The 26,043-nt window shown below is 45.1% G+C and overlaps 1 protein-coding gene across 5 annotated transcripts in view; it reads right to left on the bottom strand.

The window, feature by feature from the left end:
- NLRP9 (NLR family pyrin domain containing 9) overlaps positions 1–12,596 on the bottom strand; it is a 35,186-nt gene extending 22,590 nt beyond the window's left edge. For all 5 annotated transcript variants that reach the window (XR_015728153.1, XR_015728154.1, XM_045789247.2 and 2 more), the window contains exons 1-4: positions 12,120–12,596; positions 9,806–11,366; positions 7,990–8,151; positions 189–356 (exon numbers count right to left, since the gene is read on the bottom strand). Coding sequence is in view for 3 of the 5 variants with exons in the window: in XM_045789247.2 (XP_045645203.2) it covers positions 189–356; positions 7,990–8,151; positions 9,806–11,366; positions 12,120–12,399 (2,171 nt within the window). In the remaining 2 variants the exon portion in view is untranslated. The remainder of the gene's footprint in view (positions 1–188; positions 357–7,989; positions 8,152–9,805; positions 11,367–12,119) is intronic.
- Positions 12,597–26,043: the final 13,447 nt, after the last annotated feature.

Below are 26,043 nucleotides of genomic sequence, written 5' to 3'. Positions count from 1 at the left end.
AAGTGGTCCAAGTGAGCACCAAAGAAAGGAAAGCTGGAACAAACCTCCTGAGAGGTCTGGAGATGCTGAGATGGAAAGCGTTCGATGTAAGAGACAAAGGCCGATGCGGGAAAGAAATGGGCATATTCAAACTGCAAATTCCGCGCTGGACAAGAAGCATCCCCGAGCACACACAGCCCCAGACTTACATCAGCTCTTCTACGCTGCACCTGGGGTGCCTCAGCATCTCACACAGCTGCCCGACGTCCGTGTGGGACAGGCGCGTGCCATGCAGGCTCAGGTGTTTCAGATGCGGGTTATGAAGAACGGCCTCATGCAAGCAGGGGCCACTTCCAAGGTGAGAAGCAAAATTGTACCTGCGAAAGATGGGGAAATGGGGGGCTCAGGCCGTGGAGTCCACGCACGGAGTACGAACCACGCATCCTGTCCTGCCTGCCATGCTTAGGCTCACAACACTGCTAGAGACCTGCTTACCCCCACCGACACATTCTCTCTCTCTGGGATTTTCAGACAACGGCACGTGCAGAGACTCGGCCGCTTGGCGCTCTCCTGTTTCTCCTAGTCCTTGCACGTCTGCATAGCACTGCACACACCAAAAGGGAGGTGAGCCAGACGGATCCCATATTAAATTCTAAGCACCGTCAGGACGGGGACACTATGCTTGTGCCACTTTGCCTCTGCAGGGCTAGCACAGAGCCTGACATACAAGGAAGATGCAGTGTTTGAATTCATGCTCACGACTGTGCTCCCCAAAGAAAGGATCCATTTGTTTAAAAACTATGGGATTTTTTCCCCCTAAAGGGGACAATAATAATAAAAACAGAAGACCATATCTGCAGTTGTTGAAGACTTAGGTTCCAGGGTTATAGAAAACTGGACTCCCATTTTTGCTTTTCTCCTGGATGCTTTTGCAAGGTTGGGCAAATACAGATTAACTTCTTAGTTTCTTCATGAAACAGTGTCATGATGGTTACAAAATTAAAATTTAGGGGCACCTGCGTGGATCAGTCAGTTAAGCGTCTGCCTTTGGCTCAGGTCATGATCTCGGGGTCCTGGGATCGAGCCCCGGGCTCCCTGCTCAGTGAGGAGTCTGCTTCTCCCTATGCCTGCTGCTCCCCCTGCACGTGCTGTTTCTCCCTCTCTGTCAAATAAATAAGTAAAATCTTTAAAAAAATAAAATTTAATTTAATTAAGTAAATTAAAGTTACTATGGTGCCTGGCACAGGACCAATGCACATTGGCTTTGATTTGTAAAAGCCATATACGTATTATATTTATATTTTATATTCATTAATATGTACTCATAAACACAGGCCATATAAAATATGGCTCCTGACTTCTCCCCCCGCCCCGGTCAACTTCGAGAAACGAGATCACAACAAGCAAATATTGCACCACACTGGAACGCCGGCACAGGAATTATGAATAGGCCAGAGACAGAGGAGAACAGACGGAGGAGGGAAATGACAGCCTGGACGCGTTATGGCAATTTCTGGCAGAGGGGTTCCCTAAATGTGTGCGAGTGGCACCCAGGGCACTTCGGGCCCAGAGACGGAGGGAGCGGAGGGCCGGCAGGGGGGCGCTGCAGGGGGTCGAGAGGGAGGGTCGGCATAGGCAGGGGAGACAGGCTGACCAGCCAGCAAGGAGAAGACGGGGTGCCCATGACATCTGGAGACACGTGTGAGACACGGAGGTGCACAGGGCAGCCCCCAAGCACCTCATTCCTGAAAACACCCCAACTTCAGGTGGCAGCAAGTGCTGAGCCAGCAGAGAACGCGGTGGGCGTCATCGTAATGGAGAATCACCTCATCTGAGCCCTCAGCCTCGTGGAAAGCAGACAAGCTGAAACAGGAGTGTTGACAACAGCCAAGCTGGTTCACTTTCTGCCGTCCTGAGAGTTAAGGAAAAGGAGTCCACAAACCAAAAAGCACAGCACCGCAATCACCAGCACCCCGCGACCTTAGTGAGCTCAGAGCCCTGCACCGCAGGGGCCAGGCGGACGGGCTCGCCACCACCTGTGTGACCTTGGCCAAGCCCCTACCCCTTCCAGGTCTCAGTGTCCCCATCTGCCAGGAGGAAAGGAAGGTGCTTACCTCTCAGCAGGTTGTTGTGAGCACAGACTGAGTTAATGAACAGAACCCCGAGAGCAGGTACTGGACATGCCCAGGGTTCTCATGCCCGTGAGCACCTTCTCTCTTCGGGTGAGAATTAGGGACCCTGCCTGGGACCTTGGCTTTGAGAGAGCAATGGAGTCAAACAACGGTCGGTGTGAAATCCAGTTGGTATGATGCACGAGCCCTGACGAATGTTTTGTGGTTGCTTGAGTCCAGTTGGCCCATGACGTTGCCTTAGTTCCCGCGCACAACACGGCGACTGAGCGTCTGTACGCCTTATGCTGTGCTCGCAAGTGTGGCCACATCGTCACCATGCAACCCTGTTACAAAACCACTGACCAGGGGCGCCTGGGTGGCTCAGCCGGTCAAGCCTCTGCCTTTGGCTTAGCTCGTCATCCCAGGGTCCTGGGATCGAGCCCGGCATCGGGCTCCCTGCGGCTGGGAGTCTGCTTCTCCCCCTCTCATGCTCTCTCCTCAGCTCGTGCTCTGTTGCACGCACACTCTCTCTCTCAATGAAATAAATAAAATCTTTTAAAAAATACCATTGACCGTATTCGCTGTGTCTCGTCCCTTATTCCTGTGACTTCACTAGAAGCCTGTATAAAGAGCTTGCTAATCTTTTTCTTTCTAAGATTTTACTTATTTATTTGAGAGAGTGTGAGCAAGAGAGAGCACACAAACGGGGAGCGGCAGAGGGAGAACCCGGCTCCCCTACTGAGCAGAGAGCCCAATGCGGGGCTCGATCCCAAGACCCTGGGGTCATGACCTGAGCTGAAGGCAGATGCTTAACCAACTGAGCCACCCAGGCGCCCTAACTTGCTAATCTTTCTTTAAAGTTTTATGTCCAAACCCTATAAAAATCTAAGTTTATCTTGATGACATTAAGACAAATGGTTTCAAGTTTTTACCTCCCCACTAGAGCAGAAGTAAGCAATTCTGACAGTTTCTCTGAACTTAAACACAACTCCCAAAAGTTATTTACTTTATTAATCATTTGTCAGTTCTACAATTGAAAGAGTCCCAGTAAATGTCAGGAAAATTAAACTTCCTAAAGGGACCCATTCTATTGAAACTGGTAAACTAGTAGGGATAAAGAATAATCTGAAACACCACCAACAGATTTTTTTTTAAAGAGATGACCTACAACTGAACAAGAATGAAAATGGCATCAATCTCTGTATCTGCAAACAAAATGAGTCAGACAGAGAAAGACAAGTACTGTGTGTTTCCACTTTTATGTAGAATCTAGAAACAAACTAACTCCTAGATACAGAGCACAGATTGGCGGCTGCCAGAGGTGGGGGCAGAGGGGTGTGTGAGAGGGGTAAAGGGGGTCTAAACATAGGAACGTCCAGTTATAAGATACATAAGTCCTGGGAATATAACGTACAGCGTGGTGACTACAGTTGGTAATACTGTCTTGTATATTTGAAAGCTGCTAAGAGAGCAGATCTTCAAGTTCTCTTAAAGTTCTCTCTTTTTTAAAGATTTTATTTACTTATTTGACAGAGAGAGAGACAGCCAGTGAGAGAGGGAGCACAAGCAGGGGGAGTGGGAGAGGAAGAAGCAGGCTTCCAGCTGAGCAGGGAGCCCGATGCGGGGCTCGATCCCAGGACCCTGGCATCACGCCCTGAGCCGAAGGCAGATGCTTAACGACTGAGCCACCCAGGCGCCCCTAAACTTCTCTTTTTTAAAAGATTTAATTTATTTATTTGAGACAGAGACAGAGACAGAGCACGAGCAGGGTAAGGGGCAGAGGGAGAAGCAGGCTCCCTGTTGAGCAGGGAGCCCATGTGGGGCTCAATCCCGGGATCCAGGATCATGATCTGGGCCGTAGGCAGAGGTCTAACTGATGGAGCCACCTAGGCGCCCCTCTTAAAGTTCCAAAGGAAAAAAAAAATGTGTCCCTCTGAGAAGTGGTGCACCAGACTTATCACAGTGATCACTTCACAACGTGTAGATTTATCAAATCATCATGGCGTACGCCTAAAACGAATACAGTATTATAAGGAAATTACACCTCCATAAAGCTGGGGGGAATCTCTACAAAGCTGGATTTAAGAAATAAACCAATAGACTCAAAGATATAAGGGAAAAGCATCTCAAATACTCAATGTGCATTCTCATCATTAAAAGGTACCATTAAATGGGAGAGGATGTTAGCCTCAAATTTACTCCAACTTTGGACTCATAGAGCCTCTTGGAAAAGCCAAAGGACACAATGACATAAAACAATGAACTCAGCTGGACAGAACAAGACGCAGAAGCAAGAATAAGCTAAGAACTCGGTAAAGTTGTCCCAAGTAGGCACACACTTTCTGTAACAATCTGGCGTCTTGTGATACCTACATGAGAGGTAGCAGTGGTGTAAGATGGGAGGGGGGTAAGTAACAGAAGAAAGACCCACGCTCCAAAGGCATTCCTGGGGAAAGATACAGATACTTATCGACACGAGATCTTCTGCCTTAAAGGATGATCCTTAAACTACCCAACCACCACAAACTGCCTGTGCCCTCTCTTCATCCAGCAAATCCTGACTTCCAAACTGGGCCAGGGTGTGTGGAGGGTATAGCTCTGAATGGGATGGTCCAGGACCAGGCACACACAGGACATATCCCGTGCTCAGGGGACATGCAGGACAAAGGGGAAGACATGACTTCATAAAAGAGCACGCAGGATGTGGTTATGGAGTGACTGGGGCAGGGGCTGCTCCGTTTGGGGGAAGGGGTGGTCAGGGAAAGCATTTGGAAGAGAAACACTGTCTAGAAACGAGAAGAGCCAGAACGAAGGTTCTGAGCAGGAATGAGCTCGGTCAAGGGCTTGAAAGAGAGTCACCACCCTCGGGCCACAGCTTGTAGTGAGGACGGCAGCAGGGGGAAGGAGGGATCGACCACATGGCCATGCTCTTCTCTTCACACCCATTGGAATTTTTTTCCTAGTTATGGGAAATCATGGGAAGGATTTTAAGGTGTATGTCATTTTTTAAGATTGCTCTGGCTTGTATATGGAGGAAAGAAAACACACATTGACGGAAGACAAAACAGGATACGAGACACTGAGGCAGGTTATTGGAGTGACCATCCCGGGTGAATAGTGCTGGTTGCTGGCGGTTAGTGGCAGCAGCACAGACTAAGAGAAAGAAATGGATTCCCTGGCTCACGGAGGGGGATGGCCTAGGAATCACAGACAGATTGGTCTATTCCAAATACCATTACCTCCAACATTCCCCAAACCCTATGTCTGGACAGAGATTGGAGTTGAAGTTCAGGGAATGAGCCAGGCTCCCCATTCTTTATTCATCCTAGCAATTACACTGTTGGGGGGGGGGGTAAGGTTTTTATTTATTTATTTGAGAGAGAGAGAGAGCACGAGCAGAGGGGAGGGGCAGAGGGAGAAGCGGGGCTCGATCTCAGGACCCTGGGACCAGGACCTGAGCTGAAGGCAGGCACTAAACCGACTGTGCCACCCAGCGCCCCCAATCACACTATTTTAAAATCTCGTGTACAGGAGAAGAAAGAGGAGGAACACTACCTCTTGATTCCAGGACATATGGCTAGATATGTGGGGGGACAAATGACCAAACCCGTCATCTGTCTTGTTTGACCACTTAAAAATGAGCCCAGTGATCCTGCGGCTAAAGAACCGCAGGCCGAAATCCACGGACCAGTCTCCACACGCGCTATGAAGAGAACGGTCTTCCTCATTCTGCAACCTGAGGGAAGACGTGCACATTTTAACTCAGCCTTCAGCCGGATGCCTCAAGTTACTCATCTCCTTCATGCGGTCATCACACTGACCACATCTAAATTCACCAATAAAATTAATTAAGCATTTAATGGATTCCCTGACAGACCTCTCACTTTCAAGCCCACTCCAACGTCTCCCTTGCTTTACTCTTCCTCATATCTAGCACTAAAATTCACACGCTGAAAGCTCTTTTATGAGCACACCAGTCCCCTACTTTAACACGTTTTCCAAAGGAAAACAAAATGCCATGATCCACATTTTGCTGTGTGTGGGCTCTTTACCACTTCATTTCTCAGTGGGTTTCCTTATGTGAAATCAACAGGTATTTAATGAGCCTCTACAAAGGACAGAGGTGTTATCTCTCCCATCATGGCAGTGTACTCAACACAGAAACACTCTGTCCCCAAGACCTCCCCTGGCCTCAGTGACCTGCTAGGACCCACAAGACTTGGCAGATAGTTGCACTCATGCCTATGATTGATTACCGTGAAAAGACAGAAAGCAAAATTGGCAAAGGAAAAAGGCATAAGGGCAAAATCCAGAGGAAACAAGGCGCAAGCTTCCGAGGGTCTTTGCCAATGGAGTCACCATTGGACGTGCTAAATCCCCCCAGCAATGCACTGTGACAATGCATGTGAAATGTCATCTACCAGGGATGCTTGTTAGAGACTCAGCACCCAGGGGGGTTATTGGAGTGGTCACAGAGACACCCATGCCCAGCACGAGCCAAAATCTCAGACTCACACAGAAGGAAAGCAAGCCTTCAGCATAAACCACATTATTTACACAGTATGGGAACAGTGAGCCCCTCTTATCAATTAGGGTGGTGGGAATTCTCCCCCAAATCCAAGTTCCAACATGCCACCCAAGGGCCAACCCAGTAAGCAGGACTTTCTAAGGACAACAATCTCTGACCTGCTACGTTAACTCTTCTGCACAAAGACAGCAGCCAATAATTAGACATGTGGTAACTATGACCAAAAAGACATCTAGAAAGTGCTTTGGGAGCATAGAAAATCTTCCATGAAGAAGTGAGCTTTGGGGCACCTCAGTGGCCCAGTAGGTTAAGTGGCCCATTCTTGATTTCAGCTCAGGTCATAATCCCAGGGTCCTGGGATCAAGCCCCACTTTGGGCCATGCTCAGCAGGCAGTCTGCTTGAGATTCTCCCTCCCTCTGCCCCCCACATCTCAAATAATGAAATACATCTTTATAAAAAAAAAAAAAAAAGAAGCGAGCTTTGAGCTGAAGGAGGAGTTACATTTAAGTTGAAAGAGATAAGCTTCTGAGGGTGAAAAGAAGAGCACGGCCCAGGCAAACCCAGATACCCAAAGTGCCGGGAGCAGCAGCGTGCTCCTCTGGGCTTCTGCACATGATCTGTATTAAGGTGATGGTGAGATCGTTCGAAGATTAAAAGGAAACAATACAGGTAATGAGTGTGCGTCAAGGATCCAGCTCTGTGCTAAAGGGCGGCTTCCTAAATGCTGCCTAGTCTCTATGCATATTCTTATTATTTTTCTCCTTCATGAATTTAAGGCTACCTTCCCATTGGTCCCTTCGTTACCTGGGAAACATTTATTCACCTAACAACATCCCAACAAGTGTCACCAAATTCCCACTGCAGCTCTCCAACCACTACATTTAAAACATGTTAGAGAAAACCCCCCCAAATGTACCCCTAAACCAAAACACACATGGTCACGTAACCCAAATGTAAGACTGATGTCCCTAAAATGCATACTCTGGTCTAAAGACTTATGCTTTCTTCGTGCCAGCATGAACTTGTAGCTTTCCATGTACAGGCTACATGCAAGTGAGCCAGTGTGCTGAGAGGGGGGGTGCTCTCTGGCAGCCACCCACCACAGAAAACCAAGCACTTCCCTGTTCGTGCTTAGAAACTGACCTGTGGCAACAGCGGACTGAGCCCCTTGGCCATGTTTGGTTCTGAAGTCCCCACTTGCCAACAGTTTGCTTCTTGCTCAATAAAACATGGGTATCAGGGAAAGTGCTCCAAAACTTCTCTTGAGACATTGGATTGTAGCCCTGCACTTACATACTGGTCTTTCCAAAAAAAGCCAGAGTAGAAAGAATGAAACGGTTATTTAAAGAACAGGTTAACATCCAACTTACGTGAACTTTTGGAGTTTACAAACGGGCTGAGCCAGAGCTTTATAGAGAATCGCCAGGGAGGCCTCACTGAAAGTACAGTTGTCCAAATCTAACATCTGGAAGTTCTTGCTGGTGGTGAACGCGGAGCAAAAGTCTTCCCAAAAGGAGAGCTTCTTACTGAGACTACGGGGAGAACAAAGACGGTGACTGTCCAGTGGCTCGAAGCAACTCAACTCATTCACAAAACAAGCAGAATGCCATTCCCAGGGCCCCTCAAAGCTGACGGACGGAGCCCGCACCTGGACAAGGAGAGGGGCAGCCAGGTACACTGAGTCAATGTGGCCTAGGGGTTAAGGAAATGGACCCTGATGCCAGAGCAATCGGGATCAAACCCCAGCTGAACCATTTATTAGCTATGTGACTCTGGACAAGCTACTCAACCGTATTCAGTCTCCACTTCTTCCTCCTTTAGGTGACAAGGCTTGGTTGTTATGCAAATGAAGGTTGATATTCGCGGATCAACCAGTGAAATGGAGAACTACGTCCAAAACTATGAACACACAGGTATGAAATAAAGCCATGGGGATGTGATGTACAGCCTGGTGACTGTAGCTATTAATACTGTATTACATATTTGAGGGGCGCCTGGGTGGCACAGCGGTTGAGCGTCTGCCTTTGGCTCAGGGCATGATCCCGGCGTTATGGGATCGAGCCCCACATCAGGCTCCTCCGCTGTGAGCCTGCTTCTTCCTCTCCCACTCCCCCTGCTTGTGTTCCCTCTCTCGCTGGCTGTCTCTATCTCTGTCGAATAAATGAATAAATAAAATCTTTAAAAAAAAAATACTGTATTACATATTTGAAAGTTGCTGAGAGAGCAGATCTTAAGTTCGCATCATGGGGCGCCTGGCTGGCTCAGTCGGAAGACCATGCAACTCTGGATCTTGGGGTCATGAGTTCGAGCCCCACAGGGGGTATAAAGTTCACTTAAAAAAAAAATTTTGTCCTCACAAGAAAAAAAATAGTGTAACTACTGGTGAGGGCTGTTAACTAGACATATCGTGGTGATCATTTTGCAATGTATACAAATACTGAATCATGGTGTTGTGCACCTGAAACTCACATAATGTTGTGTGTCGGTTATACCTCAATTTAAAAAACTAAAAATGGGGGGGCGCCTGGTTGGCACAGCGGTTAAGCGTCTGCCTTCGGCTCAGGGCGTGATCCCAGCATTATGGGATCGAGCCCCACATCAGGCTCCTCCGCTATGAGCCTGCTTCTTCCTCTCCCACTCCCCCTGCTTGTGTTCCCTCTCTCGCTGGCTGTCTCTATCTCTGTCGAATAAATAAATAAAATCTTAAAAAAAAAAAACTAAAAATGTGACCATGAAAGGTGATATATATTCGAGATCCGAAGTGTGAGCTGTTAATCTGAACCAGCTAGTGAAAAGATACAGGTTAGACCAGCAAAGAGGAAAAGCCCAAGGAAACCACTCATAAGCTTCCAAGAGTCCCTTCCTGGTGGATACGCTCAAATGCTAGGGGGGGCGGGGGGAGCATACTCGTGGCAACTATAAAAGCCGCTTACCTTTCCACTGCAGACCGGCCCTATGAAGTAGGTAAAGTGTCACCCTTCTTTATACAGATAGAAAAACTTAAGAAGTTACTGCTCGTGGTGACACAGCCAGCAGAAGGCAGAGCCAGAACCGAATTAAAGTCTAAGTACAAAAGCCATGTTGTCTCTAAGTCAAGGATCCATGAAGGACCCATTGGGACCTGAGACAAGCGACAAGTATGGTGTGTGTGGCATGGCGGGTGGGAGAGATTATAGACGGACTCACTTTGTGCTGGATGCAGAGTCATCTGAGAAGACATTTTCTATACACAGGTGAAGTTTCTGCAGATTTTGGCAATGTTTTAGGCAGAATGCAGATATCACCAAGTCTTCCATGTTACCAATATAAATACTGACTTCCTCAAAGAAATCCATCACTTGTGCTACAAACTCTTTCTCGTGGGTCTCAAACAAAGCGCTGAACAATTCCTGGAAATTCACCGCTTCCTGATCGGGGTTGCGCCGACTCAAACTTTTAAGACATTGGGTTATTTCCTGCTTTATCTCTTTGGACAGGAGAAAACCAAAGGATGTCTCCAGCATGTTGGCTATTTTTTCAGTTGAAAAAGCAAACAAGAATGTTACCATCTGGGACAAGTGGCCCTGGACCTGACTCACGCCTGCTGTTACCAGCTGGGTCACGCTTCCAATGGCCGGGTGAGCACCGTCCTTGGGTTCTTTGAGCAGATAGAACATGGAGGCAAAAAACTGTTGCAGGCACGCATGCGTGAAGGTAAAGCACTCTGCGTTCCTTTGAAGGAGCCTTGTGCTCACCCACATCAAGGCATCGGACTCAGACACCCCATTCCTCCGGAGGTCCCCACGGCCAAACACGAACAAGCGAGTCCACATTCCCTCTGCAGCCAAGGCACACAGGCCTTTCAGACGGGCTCTGCTCTGCTTCGGTGGACAGTTCTCATTTCTTGATCTGAAGACACTAATAAAAAAGGACACATACAGAGAAGTGGTGCTTTCGGACACAATGCTGAGGTCTTCTCCTTTTTCCAGCTGCCATTTCATACAGGTACAGACCAGCCAGCATACGAGCGGATTATGACAGAAGAGAAAGAGCGGCACATTGCCCCGCACAAAACTGAAGGCTTTCAGGGCTTTACTCCTCTCGCGGAAGAAATGGTAGAAATACAGCTTCCTTTCGTGTTCAGAGAGTCCTGAGAGGGTTATGTATTTTGGACACTGCAACAGGAAATAATTTTTTCTCATGCCCACTGTTCCCAACGCGATAAGCAGGGAAGACTGTGGAAGCATTTTTTTCCGCAGCAAACTACTCAGGATGACCTGCGTTGGCTGTCGCTGCCTCTGGTCATCGCACAACTGAGTTGTAAGCTCCAAGTCAAATCTCAGCTCCTCGAAGCTATCCATAATGAACAGGATCCTCTCCGGCTGAGAAAAGATGCCCTCGATGTGGTCTGAAGACGGAGGCCAGTCCCTGGAGATGAGCTCCACTAAGCTGGTCTCGGTCATAGCGTTCATTTCACAGCCATTGAGGAAGAAGATAAATGTGAACCTGTCCTTCCATAGGTTCCCCTCCGCCCAGTCCAGCATTACTTTTCTCAAAAGCGTCGTTTTTCCGATTCCTTCTGGGCCTTGCAAGACCACAGTGGGTGAGGGCTCGCCTGCCTGGCTGGCGTGATATGCGGCACACAGCTTCTCATACTCACACTTTGTGATTTCTTTGTAGAAATCACTGGGAACCGGAAGGCAGGTTTCCTTTTCCCATATGAGACGGAATTTTTCCTTCATGTGATTTCTGTATGGGTTTGGCTTATCTGAATTCACAGGGAGAGAATACCAGACAATTACAAAGCATAGTCATTGGCACTCAGAACGACCCCTAGAGATTTACTTGAGCACGTGAGCGAGGACTACTGCGTGTCCACGGATGACCACGCTGATTAACTTAGTTTTCGTTAGGACCACAATCCGTCTAAAATCACGTCCATGGAAACGCCTGATGCGAACTGGAAGCCTGTCTCAGAGTTACAGGCTACACAGTGTGAATGCTTCAGAATTACATTCCCAACCAGAAGGGGAGTGGTCGCATCTCCCCAGTAAAGAATCCATAAGCACTATCATGGACTGAGTGCCAGCCAGGAACCAGGGCTGAGGATGTTCCTACCGATACCGTGTCTTCCATGTCAGTAACCCACCAAGACTCATTCTACTCGCACTTTACCAAAAAGGTGTTGGCAGAATGTATCACCTGATTAATTTGCACTAGTGAATAAATATCGGGGTCAGGTGTCTGTCTGACATCTGTCTGACTTGAAACCATAAGCGATTTCTGTTCCACCATGCTGACCGCAGGTTAATTTCAGAAACCGACCACGGTCCATCACTAGCCCACGTATGACCAGAGTTCGCTTGCAATTCCTCCATGAACTCCAAGGCTCCCTCAACCCACAACACATTCTCAACTGATGGAGGATGGCCACTAACTCAATAATATCACCTTCATTCTTATAAGCTCGCAGCAGACCAACCTTCCTCCATAGGTCCCTGCCCCTTCACCCTACACTTACTTCTGATCTCCTCCTGAGCCTTTGTCCAGAGGTCACGCCGATCGATCTGTAGAAATAGGTTCAGGGTCACCTCCCATGCCCGCTTTCCTGGGTAATGCTTGTCCAACAACTTCGCTAGATCCTCTCGTGAAGCCTTCTTTAACTCGGTCCATGGGATTGGCTTGAGGTCAAGCTGCAAAGGCTCTTGTCTGAGGAGCTCCTTAAATTTCCAGAACTCTTCCTTTCTGAGCTCCTCCAGGTACCACAGCAAGCCAAAGTCCGAAAAAAAGGATTCAGACATCTTGTCCTGGGAGCGTGAGCCTGGAAATATCCAGAGGAAAGAAATCTCTAAAAACAAGGAGTAAGCAGTACCTAAGGGAGAATGATGTGATTAGAGATAAAGCTCAGCAGTCGAGAGTGACTTAAGATTATTGATACCCGGCATTTCCTGCTTGAAACCTATCTGGCCAGCTCCATTAGGGGAGGGCACTTCCTCCTTCCTCTTCATTCCACGGCCATACACATGAATTCAGGGCTAGCAGCTAAAAATGTACTTTACACTGAACCAGTTGGCAGGGAGAAGTGTAATTACCGAAAACCATAATAAAGCGTTGAAGTTTATCAGCGCGCCGTGGAGAAGGAGTTAGGCCGGTTCTATCCTTGTGCCGCCGCTATAGATCTCGGGGGACGCTTCTGAGAAAAGCTGACTGTTGACTTGTGTCACTATGGGATCTTCTAGCTAAGGTTCAAAAGACCATGTTCACTGAACATTCCTTAAAGGAGAGCAGTTTCTGACCTGGCTTAACTAAGTTATAAAGACTTTTAAATAACAAAAACCTGGAGTGCCTGGGTGTCAGTTAAGCATCTGCCTGCAGCTTAGGTCATGATCTCAGGGTCCTGGGACTGAGTCCTGCATCCGGCTTCCTGCTCAGGGGGGAGTCTGCTTCTCCCTCTGCCTCTCCCCCTGCTCGTGCTCATTCGTGCTCTCTCTCTCTCTCAAATAAATAAGTAAAATCTTAAAAAATATATATCAAAAACCTAAAGCTATGTCTTATGGTACGTGAATGTTTTGCTGAATCCCTGCAAGATAGGGAGCTGTTACTAAGGGGGGGGGAATCCAAATTTCAAAACAAGAGCAGGAGAAGATGAATCCCAAGGCACTCGAGCTTATACGCTGTACTCCTGGACAGAAAGAAGGAACTCTGGACAGCCATCTCAACGACGGGCCGAGGAAATACACTTCAAACAGCACTCAGCACAAAGAGAAAGGATGAAATGTTGAGATACTGTTAATAGCTCTAGAAATTCCAACATCCATCTTATTAAAGTTCCAAAGAAAAGAAAAACAGGGGCGCCTGGGTGGCTCAGTCGTTAAGCGTCTGCCTTCGGCTCAGGTCATGATCCCAGAGTTCTGGGATCGAGCCTCGCATCGGGCTCCCTGCTGGGAGCCTGCTTCTTCCTCTCCCACTCCCCCTGCCTGTGTTCCCTCTCTCACTGGCTCTCTCTCTGTCAAATAAATAAATAAAATCTTAAAAAAAAAAAAAAAGAAACAGGGGCGCCTGGGTGGCACAGCGGTTAAGCGTCTGCCTTCAGCTCAGGGCGTGATCCCGGCGTTATGGGATCGAGCCCCACATCAGGCTCTTCCGCTATGAGCCTGCTTCTTCCTCTCCCACTCCCCCTGCATGTGTTCCCTCTCTCGCTGGCTGTCTCTATCTCTGTCGAATGAATAAATAAATAAAATCTTTAAAAAATAAAAATAAATAAAAATAAAATAAAAAATAAAAATAAAAAAACAAAAAAAAAAGAAAAGAAAAACAAAAACAAAAAGAAGAACAGAGGAAAAAACAAGAAAGAAATAATTCATGGAAGAAAGTTTTTCAGATATGAAAAACAGATTTGCATCTTTAGGATAAAAGATTTTGCCAAGTGTTAAGGGAAAAATAGAATACTACATCGTATGAACTTCAATTTCAAAGATAAAGAAGAAAAATCTAGAGTCTAGAGGAGTACTGCCCAATGGCAATAGAATGTGAGCCTTGCTTGTAATTTTAAATTTTTGAGAAGACACATTAAAATTCTCCCACAAACGGGGAGAATTAATTTTAATACTATTTAACCTAGTCTATCTAAAATATCAATTCAACATGTAAACAATATTTTTTTAAGTTTTATTTATTAAGCAATCTCTACCCCCAACGTGGGCCTTGAACTCACGACCCCAAGATCAGACTTGGATGCTCTTCCAACTGAGCCAGCCAGGCACCCCCGTGAACGATATTTTTTTAAAAACTCAGGGGCGCCTGGGTGGTTCAGCCAGTGAAGCGTCTGCCTTCGGCTCAGGTCATGATGCCAGGGTCCTGGAATTGAGCCCTCCGTGGGGCTCCCTGCTCAGTGGGGAGTCTGCTTCTCCCTCTCCCTCTGCCTGCTGCTCCCCCTGCTTGTGTGCTCTCTGTCAAATAAATAAAATCTTTAAAAAAAAAAAATCAATGAAAAGATGCTTTAAATTGTTTCAAATACTTCATTAAAATAATTATTTTATTATAAGAAAAAAATCAATGAAATAGTTTACCTGTTTTTCTTTTAATACTAAGTCTTCAAAATCCATTAAATATCTCAGTTTAGATGCTTAACTGTCATCGGAAATACTTGACCTCTATTTAAGTTTCATAAAATATGCAAAAGAAAGGTAAATTCTCCTACCCGAGCTATCTCATACACACATAAGCCTTCTAGAAACTGAATGGAGGGAGTGTGCCTGGCTGGCCTAGTTGGTGGAGCATGTGACTCTTGATCTCAGGGTCATGAGTTCGAGCCCCACGTTGGGGGTAGAGATCACATAAATAAATAAACAAGCAAGCAAACCTTAAAAAACTTTAGAAAATGAAAACTGAATGGTGTATAAGTTTTAAAGTTAAAATTTGCATTAATTAAAGTTAAAAGTTCAGTTCCTCGGGCTTATGGGACACATTCTAGGTCATTCTAGTCATCACAGGTAACCAGTGGCTATCATTCCAAATGATGCAGGTCTAAACTTCCAGAAATGTTAAGTTGTTTCTACCAAGAAGGGGAGATATTCAAACTATTTAACAAGTTGATTTTTTAAAAATATTTTATTTATTTATTTGACAGAGAGACAGCCAGCGACAGAGAGAACACAAGCAGGGGGAGTGGAAGAGGAGGAAGCAGGCTCCCAGCAGAGGAGCCTGATGTGGGGCTCGATCCCAGAATGCCGGGATCACGCCCTGAGCCAAAGGCAGACGCTTAACGACTGAGCCACCCAGGAGCCCCAACAAGTTGATTTTTAATAACCACCACACGCACATTAGCAAACAATGCTCTGAAGATCATTTTCTGTCTAACCAGGAATTAGTTTGTGAGAACCCTTGATGACAACACTGAATATAAGTGAAGAGTAAACAGAAGAGCTCTGCCAAGGATGCGACAGTTATTGACCAAGGCTCCTCTACCAAGTGACATCTTCCCTTCAAGCATAAAAGTCAACCATTTCAGACATGAAGATATTCGTGGTTTTACCATCCAAAGATCTCTGAACAAGGAGATGATATACTCAAACAAAATAAAACGTTAATCAAGAAGTTAGGAAGGAACCAAGATGCCCTTCAACAGATGACTGGATTAAGAAGCTGTGGTCCATATATACAATGGAATATTACTCAGCTATCAGAAAGAACGAGTTCTCAACATTTGCTGCAACATGGACGGCACTGGAGGAGATAATGCTAAGTGAAATAAGTCAAGCAGAGAAAGACAATTATCATATGGTTTCTCTCATCTATGGAACATAAGAACTAGGAAGATCGGTAGGGGAAGAAAGGGATAAAGAAAGGGGGTAATCAGAAGGGGGAATGAAGCATGAGAGACTATGGACTCTGAGAAACAACCTGAGGGCTTCAGAGGGGAGGGGGTGGGGGAATGGGATAGGCCGGTGATGGGTAGTGAGGAGGGCATGTGTTGCATGGTGCACTGGGTGTTATACGCAACTAATGAATCATCGAACTTTACATCAGAAACCAGGGATGTGGGGCGCCTGGGTGGCACAGCGGTTAAGCGTCTGCCTTCAGCTCAGGGCGTGATCCCAGCGTTATGGGATCGAGCCCCACATCAGGCTCTTCTGCTGTGAGCCTGCTTCTTCCTCTCCCACTCCTCCTGCTTGTGTTCCCTCTCTTGCTGGCTGTCTCTATCTCTGTTGAATAAATAAATAAAATCTAAAAAAAAAAAAAAGATACTAACCTTAAAAAAAAGAAAGAAAGAAAGAAACCAGGGATGTACTGTATGGTGACTAACATAATATAATTAAAAAATATTAAAAAAAAAAAGAAGTTGGGAAGATACCAGGAGCCTTTCTGCTCTGACCAGGAACAAAGGTGAGCCTGGCCAGGATGCCCGCTATTGCTGCTACCCCTCCGCACTGGGTACGGCTGATCTGTAGAAGCAAATAGGTAAGAGACAATTGGAAGCACAAAGTTTTGAAAAAAAATAAAATTCTCTCTCTCTGCAGATGACATAAGAGTATACCTGGAAAACTGCAGAGATTCAATGATAAAATTCATACTACAAAAAAAAATTCACTAAAGTGCTAAAAAAGTATATCTATAAAAGTTCTCATCGTGGGGGCCTGGCTGGCTCAGTTGGTAGAGCGTGTGACTCCTAATCTCAGGGTCGTGGGTTCCAGCCTCTCACATCAGGTATAGAGCTTACTTTGAAAGGAGAAAAAAAGGTTCTCATGGCTAGAAAAAAAATTTCGTAACTCTGTGTGGTAATGAGTGGTGATGATAACTAGACTTAATGTGGTGACCATTTCACAGTATGTACAAGTAGATACAAATATATCAAGTCATTGTGTTGTTCACCTAAAACTCAGACAATGTCATACATCACTCATATCTCAATAAAAAAATTAATTCACTAAGGCATCAGGATGTACAATTGACACACAGAAGTTATTAGCTATCATATAGACAGACGATGGCCACTTAGAGAATTTAATGGTAGAGAAAATCCCATTTATAATAACAAAGAAAATAAAATACTTAAGACTAAGTTTAACAAGATATGTTCAAATCTATATGAGGAAAACTTGGAAACACTCAAAATAATGAAGAAGACACTGAAAGAAAGAAAAAACAGGGGGTAGATATTACAACATACTCTTAACGCACCCGCAGTTAAATCATAGTGGTACTCAAAAATGACGCGACAAACAGACCAGTGAAATAAAGAGCAAAGTACAGAAATAAACCAACCACGTGCGGACGTTGAGTAACTGAGAAAGCACGCATTTCACACCACAGGTGCAAAGGTGGACTTTTTGATAAACAGTTCAGACACAATTTGTTAGCCAGTTAGAAAGAGCTAACATGAAATTTCAAACCTCACCCCCTATTCAAGAATAAACTACAAATGGATCAACAATCTAAATGCAAAAAGTGGGGGCACCTGGGTGGCGCAGTTGTTAAGCGTCTGCCTTCGGCTCAGGGCGTGATCCCGGCGTTCTGCGATCGAGCCCCACATCAGGCTCCTCTGCTGGGAGCCTGCTTCTTCCTCTCCCACTCCCCCTGCTTGTGTTCCCTCTCTCGCTGGCTCTGTCAAATAAATAAATAAAATCTTTTATAAATAAATAAATAAATAAATAAATAAATAAATAAATATATAAATAAATATATAAATAAATAAATAAAAATGCAAAAACTGAAAACCTGCAAGTATTTAAAAAATGTGTGAATTCTTTTGCAACCTGGATATAGGAAGAATTTTCTAATCATGAATTAAGATCCACTTACAATAAAAGTTGGCGTTTTTTTCAAGTTCACATGAAATACAAATAGTGGAGAACAAAGAAGCAAAAAGGAGAGAGTAATTTCTGTTTGAGTTTTTAGGTATAAAACATCATAAATAAAAAAGCACATAAAGCACATGTCTGGTTTTTGAATTTCCAGCAAATCCAGTGTAACCACAACCAGATCAAGAAATCATATCTTGCATGGCCCCAAGAGATCACCACTATTTTCATATTTATTTTTATGAGTTTTGTTTTATAATTTTAAAACAGATATGCATTCCAAACAATGTATCTTGGTGTCATAGGATTATTTTTGGTGAATGAAATGATAAATTCTTCTCTGTCTGGCCTGCCTTGGTCACCATTATATTGGTAAGATTCACCCATGCTGTTGCATGAAGGCGTGAGTGGTTCATTTGAATTTTTGTATGGTAGTCACCTGTCAGTATTCCACCATTTATTAATGCTGCAGTTGGCTGGCATTTATACGTTTTTCTAGGGTTTTTTTATTAACATAAATGATGCTTCTATGAACAACCTTTCAAGTGCACCTTGGTGCAAATAAGCACACGTTTCTCTCGGTTTGTAACTGTCGGTCACAGCACATATGGACCATTATGTTTACAACATAATGTCCAACAATTTCCCTTCATAAATATAATAATATACATTACCACTAGCATCCTACAAGAGTTTCTTTGCTGTACAATCCCGCCCGTACTTAGTAGAGTCTAACTCAATTTCAAAATGGAAAAGATGAATGGACATTAAACTCACAGTTGATCTTACTCTAGAAGATGAAAGCAAAGAGTGGGGAGAGAACATTAAAGCATATTTGGGTTTTCCTCTTATTTGGAGGGGTATGCCTTCTTACTGCAGTACAAAGGACAAATTAGATGTTATATTTATGTTAAAATTTTTTAATTTTAAGTCGTAAGTCAACGGCAATAGCAGTATTATTCTCAACAGCCAAGAGGTGGAAACAACCCCAAGTTTCATCCATGAGAAAACCCAAATTTCCACAAGGAATAAATGGATACACAAAATGTGCTCTGTACATGCCATGGAATATTATTCAGCCACAAAAAGGAATTTCAACTTGTGCTACAGCATGGATGAGCTTTGAAAACGTCACGCTCAGTGGCATGAGACAGACACAAAAGGACAAATGTCTTGTGATTCTACTTACGTTGGACACCTAGAGTCTCAAATTCCTAGAGACAGAGGGCGGGATAGAGCGGTCCTGGGGTGGGGGAATAGGGACTAAGCGGGTGTGGTCTCAGTTGCAGGGATGAGGAAGTTCTGGAGACGGAAGGTGCTGACGGTTGCACCGTAATGTGAATGAACTTCATACTGTGAACCTGTGCCCTTAAAAATTGGTTAAAACAGTAAATTTTGTTTTGTGGATATTTTACCACAATTTTTAAAAATCCTCATGTTTCCTAAATCTTTTCTCTAAACATTCCTTTCTCCTTCCTTTTCTAGCCGAAACCTTCCCCCTGAAGATACAGTGTTCCCTGAAGCCCTTTCAAATAGTGGCTGCTTCGTCACCCCCAGGACATCCTCACAGACACTCCCTAACACCTCGCAGACCTAATCAGGCAGACTTCAGGCTCCAGCACCCATTATCTTTGGCTGTTGTGGCCACCACAGTCCCTAGCACAACCTGCCTTGTTCCTCACAGATTACACCACCCAGCTCACTCTCACTCTGACACGATGTCCATGGTCAGACAAAGCAAATGTCACCAACAAAGTTACTTACATATCATTTAACATAAGGTCAGGGCATCCTAGAACTTCTGGACGGTCAAAGATTACTTCAAGCCAATCAACCAAATTACCATAGCAACAGGTCTCAGACTTAATTCTCCGATTTGCCTGCTGCTTGCCTTTCCTCTTTCATAATTTCCCATTGCCAAAACTCTGGTTTTCATTTGTCTCCCCTGGTTACGTGCATCTCACGATCAGAGCCGAGAGACCAACCGAGTCTAAGAAACAGCCCTTGGGCTTCTCGTGTGTTCACCCTTTCTCCTTCATTCTCTCAGGATACACGAGGTCCTCCAATTCTCCATGTCTCCGATTGAGCCTGGTTCAGGCTGGAAGGCTCCCGTTCTCTCACCTAATTTAGAGTTGGGATACACGGAAGATACGCAATCTGTCGGCGAGTTTAAATGCTTTTCTTGTTAGTACATCCTTGTGGAAACAAAGAGGCAGGATCTGATCATTTCTGGTAGCCCTCTACCTTGTTCTTTACGCATGCCAGACCTACAGGAAGTGTTGAAAGGGAAAAATAAAGAAGAAAGAAAGGTCAGGGAGAAGACTTTCTCACCCAATCCGGCCGCTGGTCCTCCGGGCTGGTCCCCATCAAACAACAGCTGTGGAAACCAACGTTAAAAGGCTGTGCCTCACCCTTGATTGGCCATAGAATCTCTCTCTTCCCATTGGCTGGCGTGACTCTTGATTGTCTAAACTCTGCAGGTGATGTGAAACCACTTAAGCGCGTTCTCCACACGTCAGGTGTGGATGACCTTCCTTCAGGGATTGCGGAGAGCTGCCGACTGACGGATACTCCCAGGATGCTACCAACTGCCTCTCCCTGTCTGATATAACCACTTGGGCTTCTGTGGGCAGTCTTCTCCCCTTACCAATGAGGGATAATCTGGAAACTGGTAACAGGAAACACTCTGCTCATGATCTGGGTATCCGACTTCCGCTATACCATAAACGTCCCAAGGGAAGCTGTTTTGTGCAATCTCTCAACTTCCATAGAGCGCCTAGAATGGAGCATTTATATAGGAGGAAACTGACGAGTATTCTCAAATAACTCACTCTGGATGGAAAAGGCAGAAGTTAGATTTTACAAATGTCTTTTTTATTGTGATAAGAACACTTAATATGACATCTGTAGCCTTAACAAAGTCTTCAGGGTACAGTGTTGTTAACTGTAGACACAGTATTATATGGCACATCTCGAGAAGTCATTCATCTTGCAAAACCAAAAGCTTATACCCGTTGAACAATCACGCCATATTCCCAGCCCTTGGCCACAACCATTCTACTCTGCTTCTATGAGCTTGACTATTTTAGATACTCCATTCAAGTGGAGTCACGCAGTATTTGTCCTTCTGTGGCGGGCTTACGCATCAGGTCCTCCAGATGCATCCACATGGTTGCCTATGACAGGATGGCCTTTCTTAAGGCTGAGTAATATTCCAGCACAGGGTCTACTGACGCCTCTTTAGCCTCATCACTAAATCTTGTGTGAATTCTGCCTCATCTTTATTCTAATCACCATCAGTGCTATCAGCTGTCGTAATTGTCCCCACTGTCTCTGAGATTAATTGGACGCTATTAATGTAAGGGCCCCAAGGCTAAGGGCATTTCACGCAACATCTGATTTTCTTCAGCCCTCTGAAATAGGTAGTACGATTACTCCCCTTCTCAAAGATACCTGAGGACATCAGGGTGGAGGCTAGAGTTGAGACCCTCCCTACTTTGTCAGCCCAAATTTCAGCCTTGCCACTGTGGTGCCACTCAGGCAGCATGGATCCCAGTGGGGCTTTAGGAGGTCTGTGTTGCATCAGCACGCAGGTTTACGGGCGTTTCGTCTGCTGAGACTGAGCTAAGAGACGCAGCGGATCCTTTCCCTCCACAATATGGATTCTTAGTTAACCTCATGCTGACTTTCTAAACCATCCTTAGCTGGGCCACAGCTCACATTAGAGCACTGAGTCGTCTGATTTTCTTTCTTTCTTTTTTCTCTTTCTTTATTTCTTTCTTTTTCTTTCTTTCGTGGGTGGGGGGGGTCCCTGCTAGCTGCCACAGGATCTGGCAAAGAAGGTTAAAAGTGGTTAAGCACTTGACCTGCCACACTCAGTCTCCATTCCAAGCTATGTTTGCGGCCATAGGCAAGTGTCTTAACTTCACTGTATTGCCCCACTCTCTAAAAATGCAGACGGTGATGATGATGAAGGTCCTGAAGGTGATGATGGTGATGACGATCGTGGTGATGAAGATGACAGAGGGGATTCTGAGCGAAATAAGTCAAGCAGAGAAAGACAATTATCATATGGTTTCACTCACATGTGGAACATAAGGAACAGCAGGGAGGACCAAAGTGGAAGGGAGGGAAAACGGGGAAGAAAACGGAGAGGGAGACAAACCATGAGAGACTCTGGACTCTGGGAAACAAATGGAGGGTTACAGAAGGGAGGGGGTGGGAGGATGGGGTGACCAGGTGATGGGTATTAAAGAGAACACATGTTGGGATGAGTGCAAGTAATGAATCATTGAACACTACATCAAAAACTTATGATGTACTTTATGTTGGCTAACTGAACATAATAAAAAATTTTTTAAATAAAAAGGAAAATCAGACATACTACTCCTAATTACAGAAATTTGTTGTTGCGGGGCGCCTGGGTGGCTCAGTTGGTTAAGCGTCTGCCTTCAGCCTAGCTCATGATTCCAGGGTCCTGGGATCAAACCCTGAGTTGGGCTCCCTGCTCAATGGGTAGCCTGCTTCTCCCTCTCCCTCTGCCCCTCCGCTCCTGCTCTGTCTCACTCACAACCACTCTCTCTCAAGTAAATAAATGTCTTTTTTTTAAAAATGTGTTATTGTTTATGGACCCTAACATAGCACAGACATTTTCATGCTATTTTTGACTTTCCAAAATTCTAAAACCCATGTATTTGTAATAGACTGAAATGATATTCCACTGTGACCTTTTTTTTCTGTTTGATATTTTATTTATACATTTCATGTTTTCTTTTATTTGCTTATCTCAGGTTTGGAAACTTTTGCAAAGAAACAGTTGTTATTTCTGTAAGGAGAAGAATGAGGCATTAAAATGAAGAATAAAGTTCAATGGCGATAAGCACATTACAGAGCAGTGAGATTCAACCCGGGGTAAGATAACAGGTTCTCAGCTCTCCTGGGTTCAGCTGTCATTCAGGAACCCGTTGAGTACCCTCCAATGACACTATACCTCTCAACCCTGAATCTATTTTTCAAAGCTCTCCTTCTTTTTCTTCACGTGAAATGTAATCTCTACACCCGAGACATGTATCACAAGTAATCTGCATGTACTCTTAATATTTCCTTTTTACCATGCCTTACCAAAACTCAGAGGAATTTCCCATGCTTTTTTTTTTTTTTTTAAGATTTTATTTATTTATTTGACAGAGAGAGAGAGACAGCCAGCGAGAGAGGGAACACAAGCAGGGGGAGTGGGAGAGGAAGAAGCAGGCTCCCAGCAGAGCAGGGAGCCCGATATGGGGCTTGCTGCGGGGCTCGATCCCAGGACCCTGGGATCACACCCTGAGCCAAGGCAGACGCTTAACGACTGAGCCGCCCAGGCGCCCCATCCCGTGCTTTTACATATGATTCACAAAGCAATTTTTCTTAATGCTGTATTATACACTTGAAAGGTGCTAAGAGAGGAGATCTTATATGTTCTCAACACCGAAAAGAAATGGTAATTATGTGACGGGAGGGCTGTGTCAGCTGACACTGTGGCAGTATTCCTGTTGCAATATGTAATGTATTAAATCGACACACAGTAACCTTACACTTACACGACCTTACATGTCCTTTATGACTCAATAAAGCTGCGAAGAAATCGAAAGTCATTTTCTATAGCCCATTATGATGTAATTTTTTTCCAGAATGTTTTTTATTTAAATTCAATTAATTAACATATGGTGTATTATTGGTTTCGGAGGTAGAACCTAGTAGGTAGAATTCCATCAGTTGCATACAACACCCAGTGCTCGTCACATCACCCAATTACCCCATCCCCCACCCCCTCCCCTCCAGCAACCCTGTTTGTTTCTTATGATTAAAGACTCTTATGTTTTGTCTCCCTCTCTGATTTCATCTTGTTTTATTTTTCCCTCCCTTTCCCTATGATCCTCTGTCTTGTTTCTTAAATCCCACATATGAGTGAAATCATGATCATTGTCTTTCTCTGATTGACTTATTTTCTTTAGCATAATCCCCTCCAGTTCCATCCACGTCGTTGCAAATGGCAAGGTTTCATTTTTTGATGGCTGCATAATATTCCATTGTATATGTATAGACCACATCTTCTTTATCCATTCCTCTGTCGATGGACATCTGGGCTCTTTCCATAGTTTGGCTACTGTGGGCATTGCTGCTATAAACATTGGGGTGCAGGTGCCCCTTCGGATCACTACATGTGTATCTTTGGGGGCAAATACCTAGTAGTACAATTGCTGGGTCATAGGGTGGCTCTAGTTTTAGCTTCTGGAGGAACCTCCACACTGTTTCCCAGAGTGGCTGCACCAGCTTGCATTCCCACCAACAGTTTAAGAGGGTTCCCCTTTCTTTGCATCCTCGCCAATATCTGTTGTTTCCTGACTTGTTAATTTGAGCCATTCTGACTGATGTGGGAAGGTATCTCATTGTGGTTTTGATTTGAATTTCCCTGATGCCGAGTGATGTGGAGCATTTTTCCATGTGTCTGTCGGCCATTTGTGTGTCTTCTTTGGAGAAATGTCTGTTCATTATGATGTAATTTTTGCTTTAGATGACCTCCAGGTAATGAGAGATTTTTGTTTGGATAATAAAAATCCAGGTGGAGGGAAAGAAACATGAAAAAGAGACCAGATTGACTTTAAAATTTAAACTTAATCATTTACAGATTAAGTGAGTAAATCGAGTATCAGTGATTAGATTACGGTGCAAGCTATTAACTTAGACTGTACTTCGTTCCACTGCGGTGATGTGCCAGGTACGCTGGGAGTTCCCGTCAACAGTGAAGGTCACAGTGTCAGCTTTCCAGAGCAGTTGTCAAAATAAGAAACACGAAGAACAACACAGCTCTACGGAGCGCGATTCTAGGAGGGTTTATAAATTGTGCTGACAGCACAAGGTGGGGAAATGATCGTCTTGGGACCTATCAGAACCTTTCTGACAGGAAGGAACAATCAGGGGGCCATGCCTTCACTGGAGTCCTGAGGTGAACCCAGGAGAGTCCAGGGCACAGAGTGCAAAACTGAACTCTCAGCATGCTTTTTTGGGAATCTGGTTGATAGGCCAACATGGCACACTCCTCGGGTCACCCGAAATGATGAGGGGAGTGTTGTCTGTGCCCCATGCAGGCTCCTATCCACTGTGGGGAGAACAGAAGTACTTTCACAAATGGGCAGACCCGGTGGCCCAAACAGCCCCTTTTCACTTTACCTGGTTTACTCTATGTCTTTCTCTGGTTGATAAAACTTCCCCACGGAAATCTTTCCCAACTTTGCAACTAGGACTGAGTTAATGGCTCACGCTAACACGGGTCCTGCTTCATGATAGTTCACTACTTAGTAACTGTTTTAGAACAAAGGAAGGAAGCAGCACCAAACATACACGACGGAATCACTTTCGAAATGTTGGACTTTGTTTTTCCCTCCGCAATGCCAATCCCCATGTCCCAAACCAACTACTCGACCACAAACTAGAACTACAGAGATTTCTTTTTTCCCTGCAAGTCTAAGGGGAAAAAACACCATTATGTCAAGTATCTTGTGAAAAAACGAAGAGCAGACACAGAGGCCTTGCCCCTGTCTACACAGGATGCCCTTCAGGCTCGGCCCGGGAGGGACAACCGTGACGAGGCTCAGGTTTAGAACTCGGGGAGGTGGGAAGGCACGGGTGGGAAACGTCGGCAGGGCACCGCGCCTCTGCTTGGGATGACATGGGATAAGGATCTCCACCAAGTGCCAGCAAGAGAGTGCCGTGGAAACGATGAAATGAACCATATTGAACATAATCACTTAGGCACAATCTAAAGCCTTCCCACCCCCACCATCCCCAATTTTTCACCCTGCCCCTTAATCTGAGATCACCAATGAGTCCTCTGATGCCGGGAGGAACAGGTTTTGCCTGTGTTTGCAAAGAAATGTCTCCTCGTGTCTTGTTTCCTCTCCTCTATGCTGCGATAGAAGGAAAACAGTAATACTGTGAAACATCTTTAATCTTTGATTCTGTAACTAACATAAAACAGGACCTTCAGTGGCTGACTTGTCAGGGATCAGTCTTGGGGTTTGTTTTCTGAACTTGGAAGCAAGGGTCCTCACGTTTGTGGAGAAACACTTTTGAAGACGAGACTGTGGTCTACTAAGTGGGATTCTA

This window comes from Ursus americanus, chromosome 21 (assembly GCF_024610735.1).
Source record: "Ursus americanus isolate L20-20 chromosome 21, mUrsAme1.1.p, whole genome shotgun sequence".
NCBI lineage: Eukaryota > Metazoa > Chordata > Mammalia > Carnivora > Ursidae > Ursus > Ursus americanus.
Note: the sequence above shows the minus strand (reverse complement) of the source record. Positions and strands in the feature narration are given on the sequence as shown.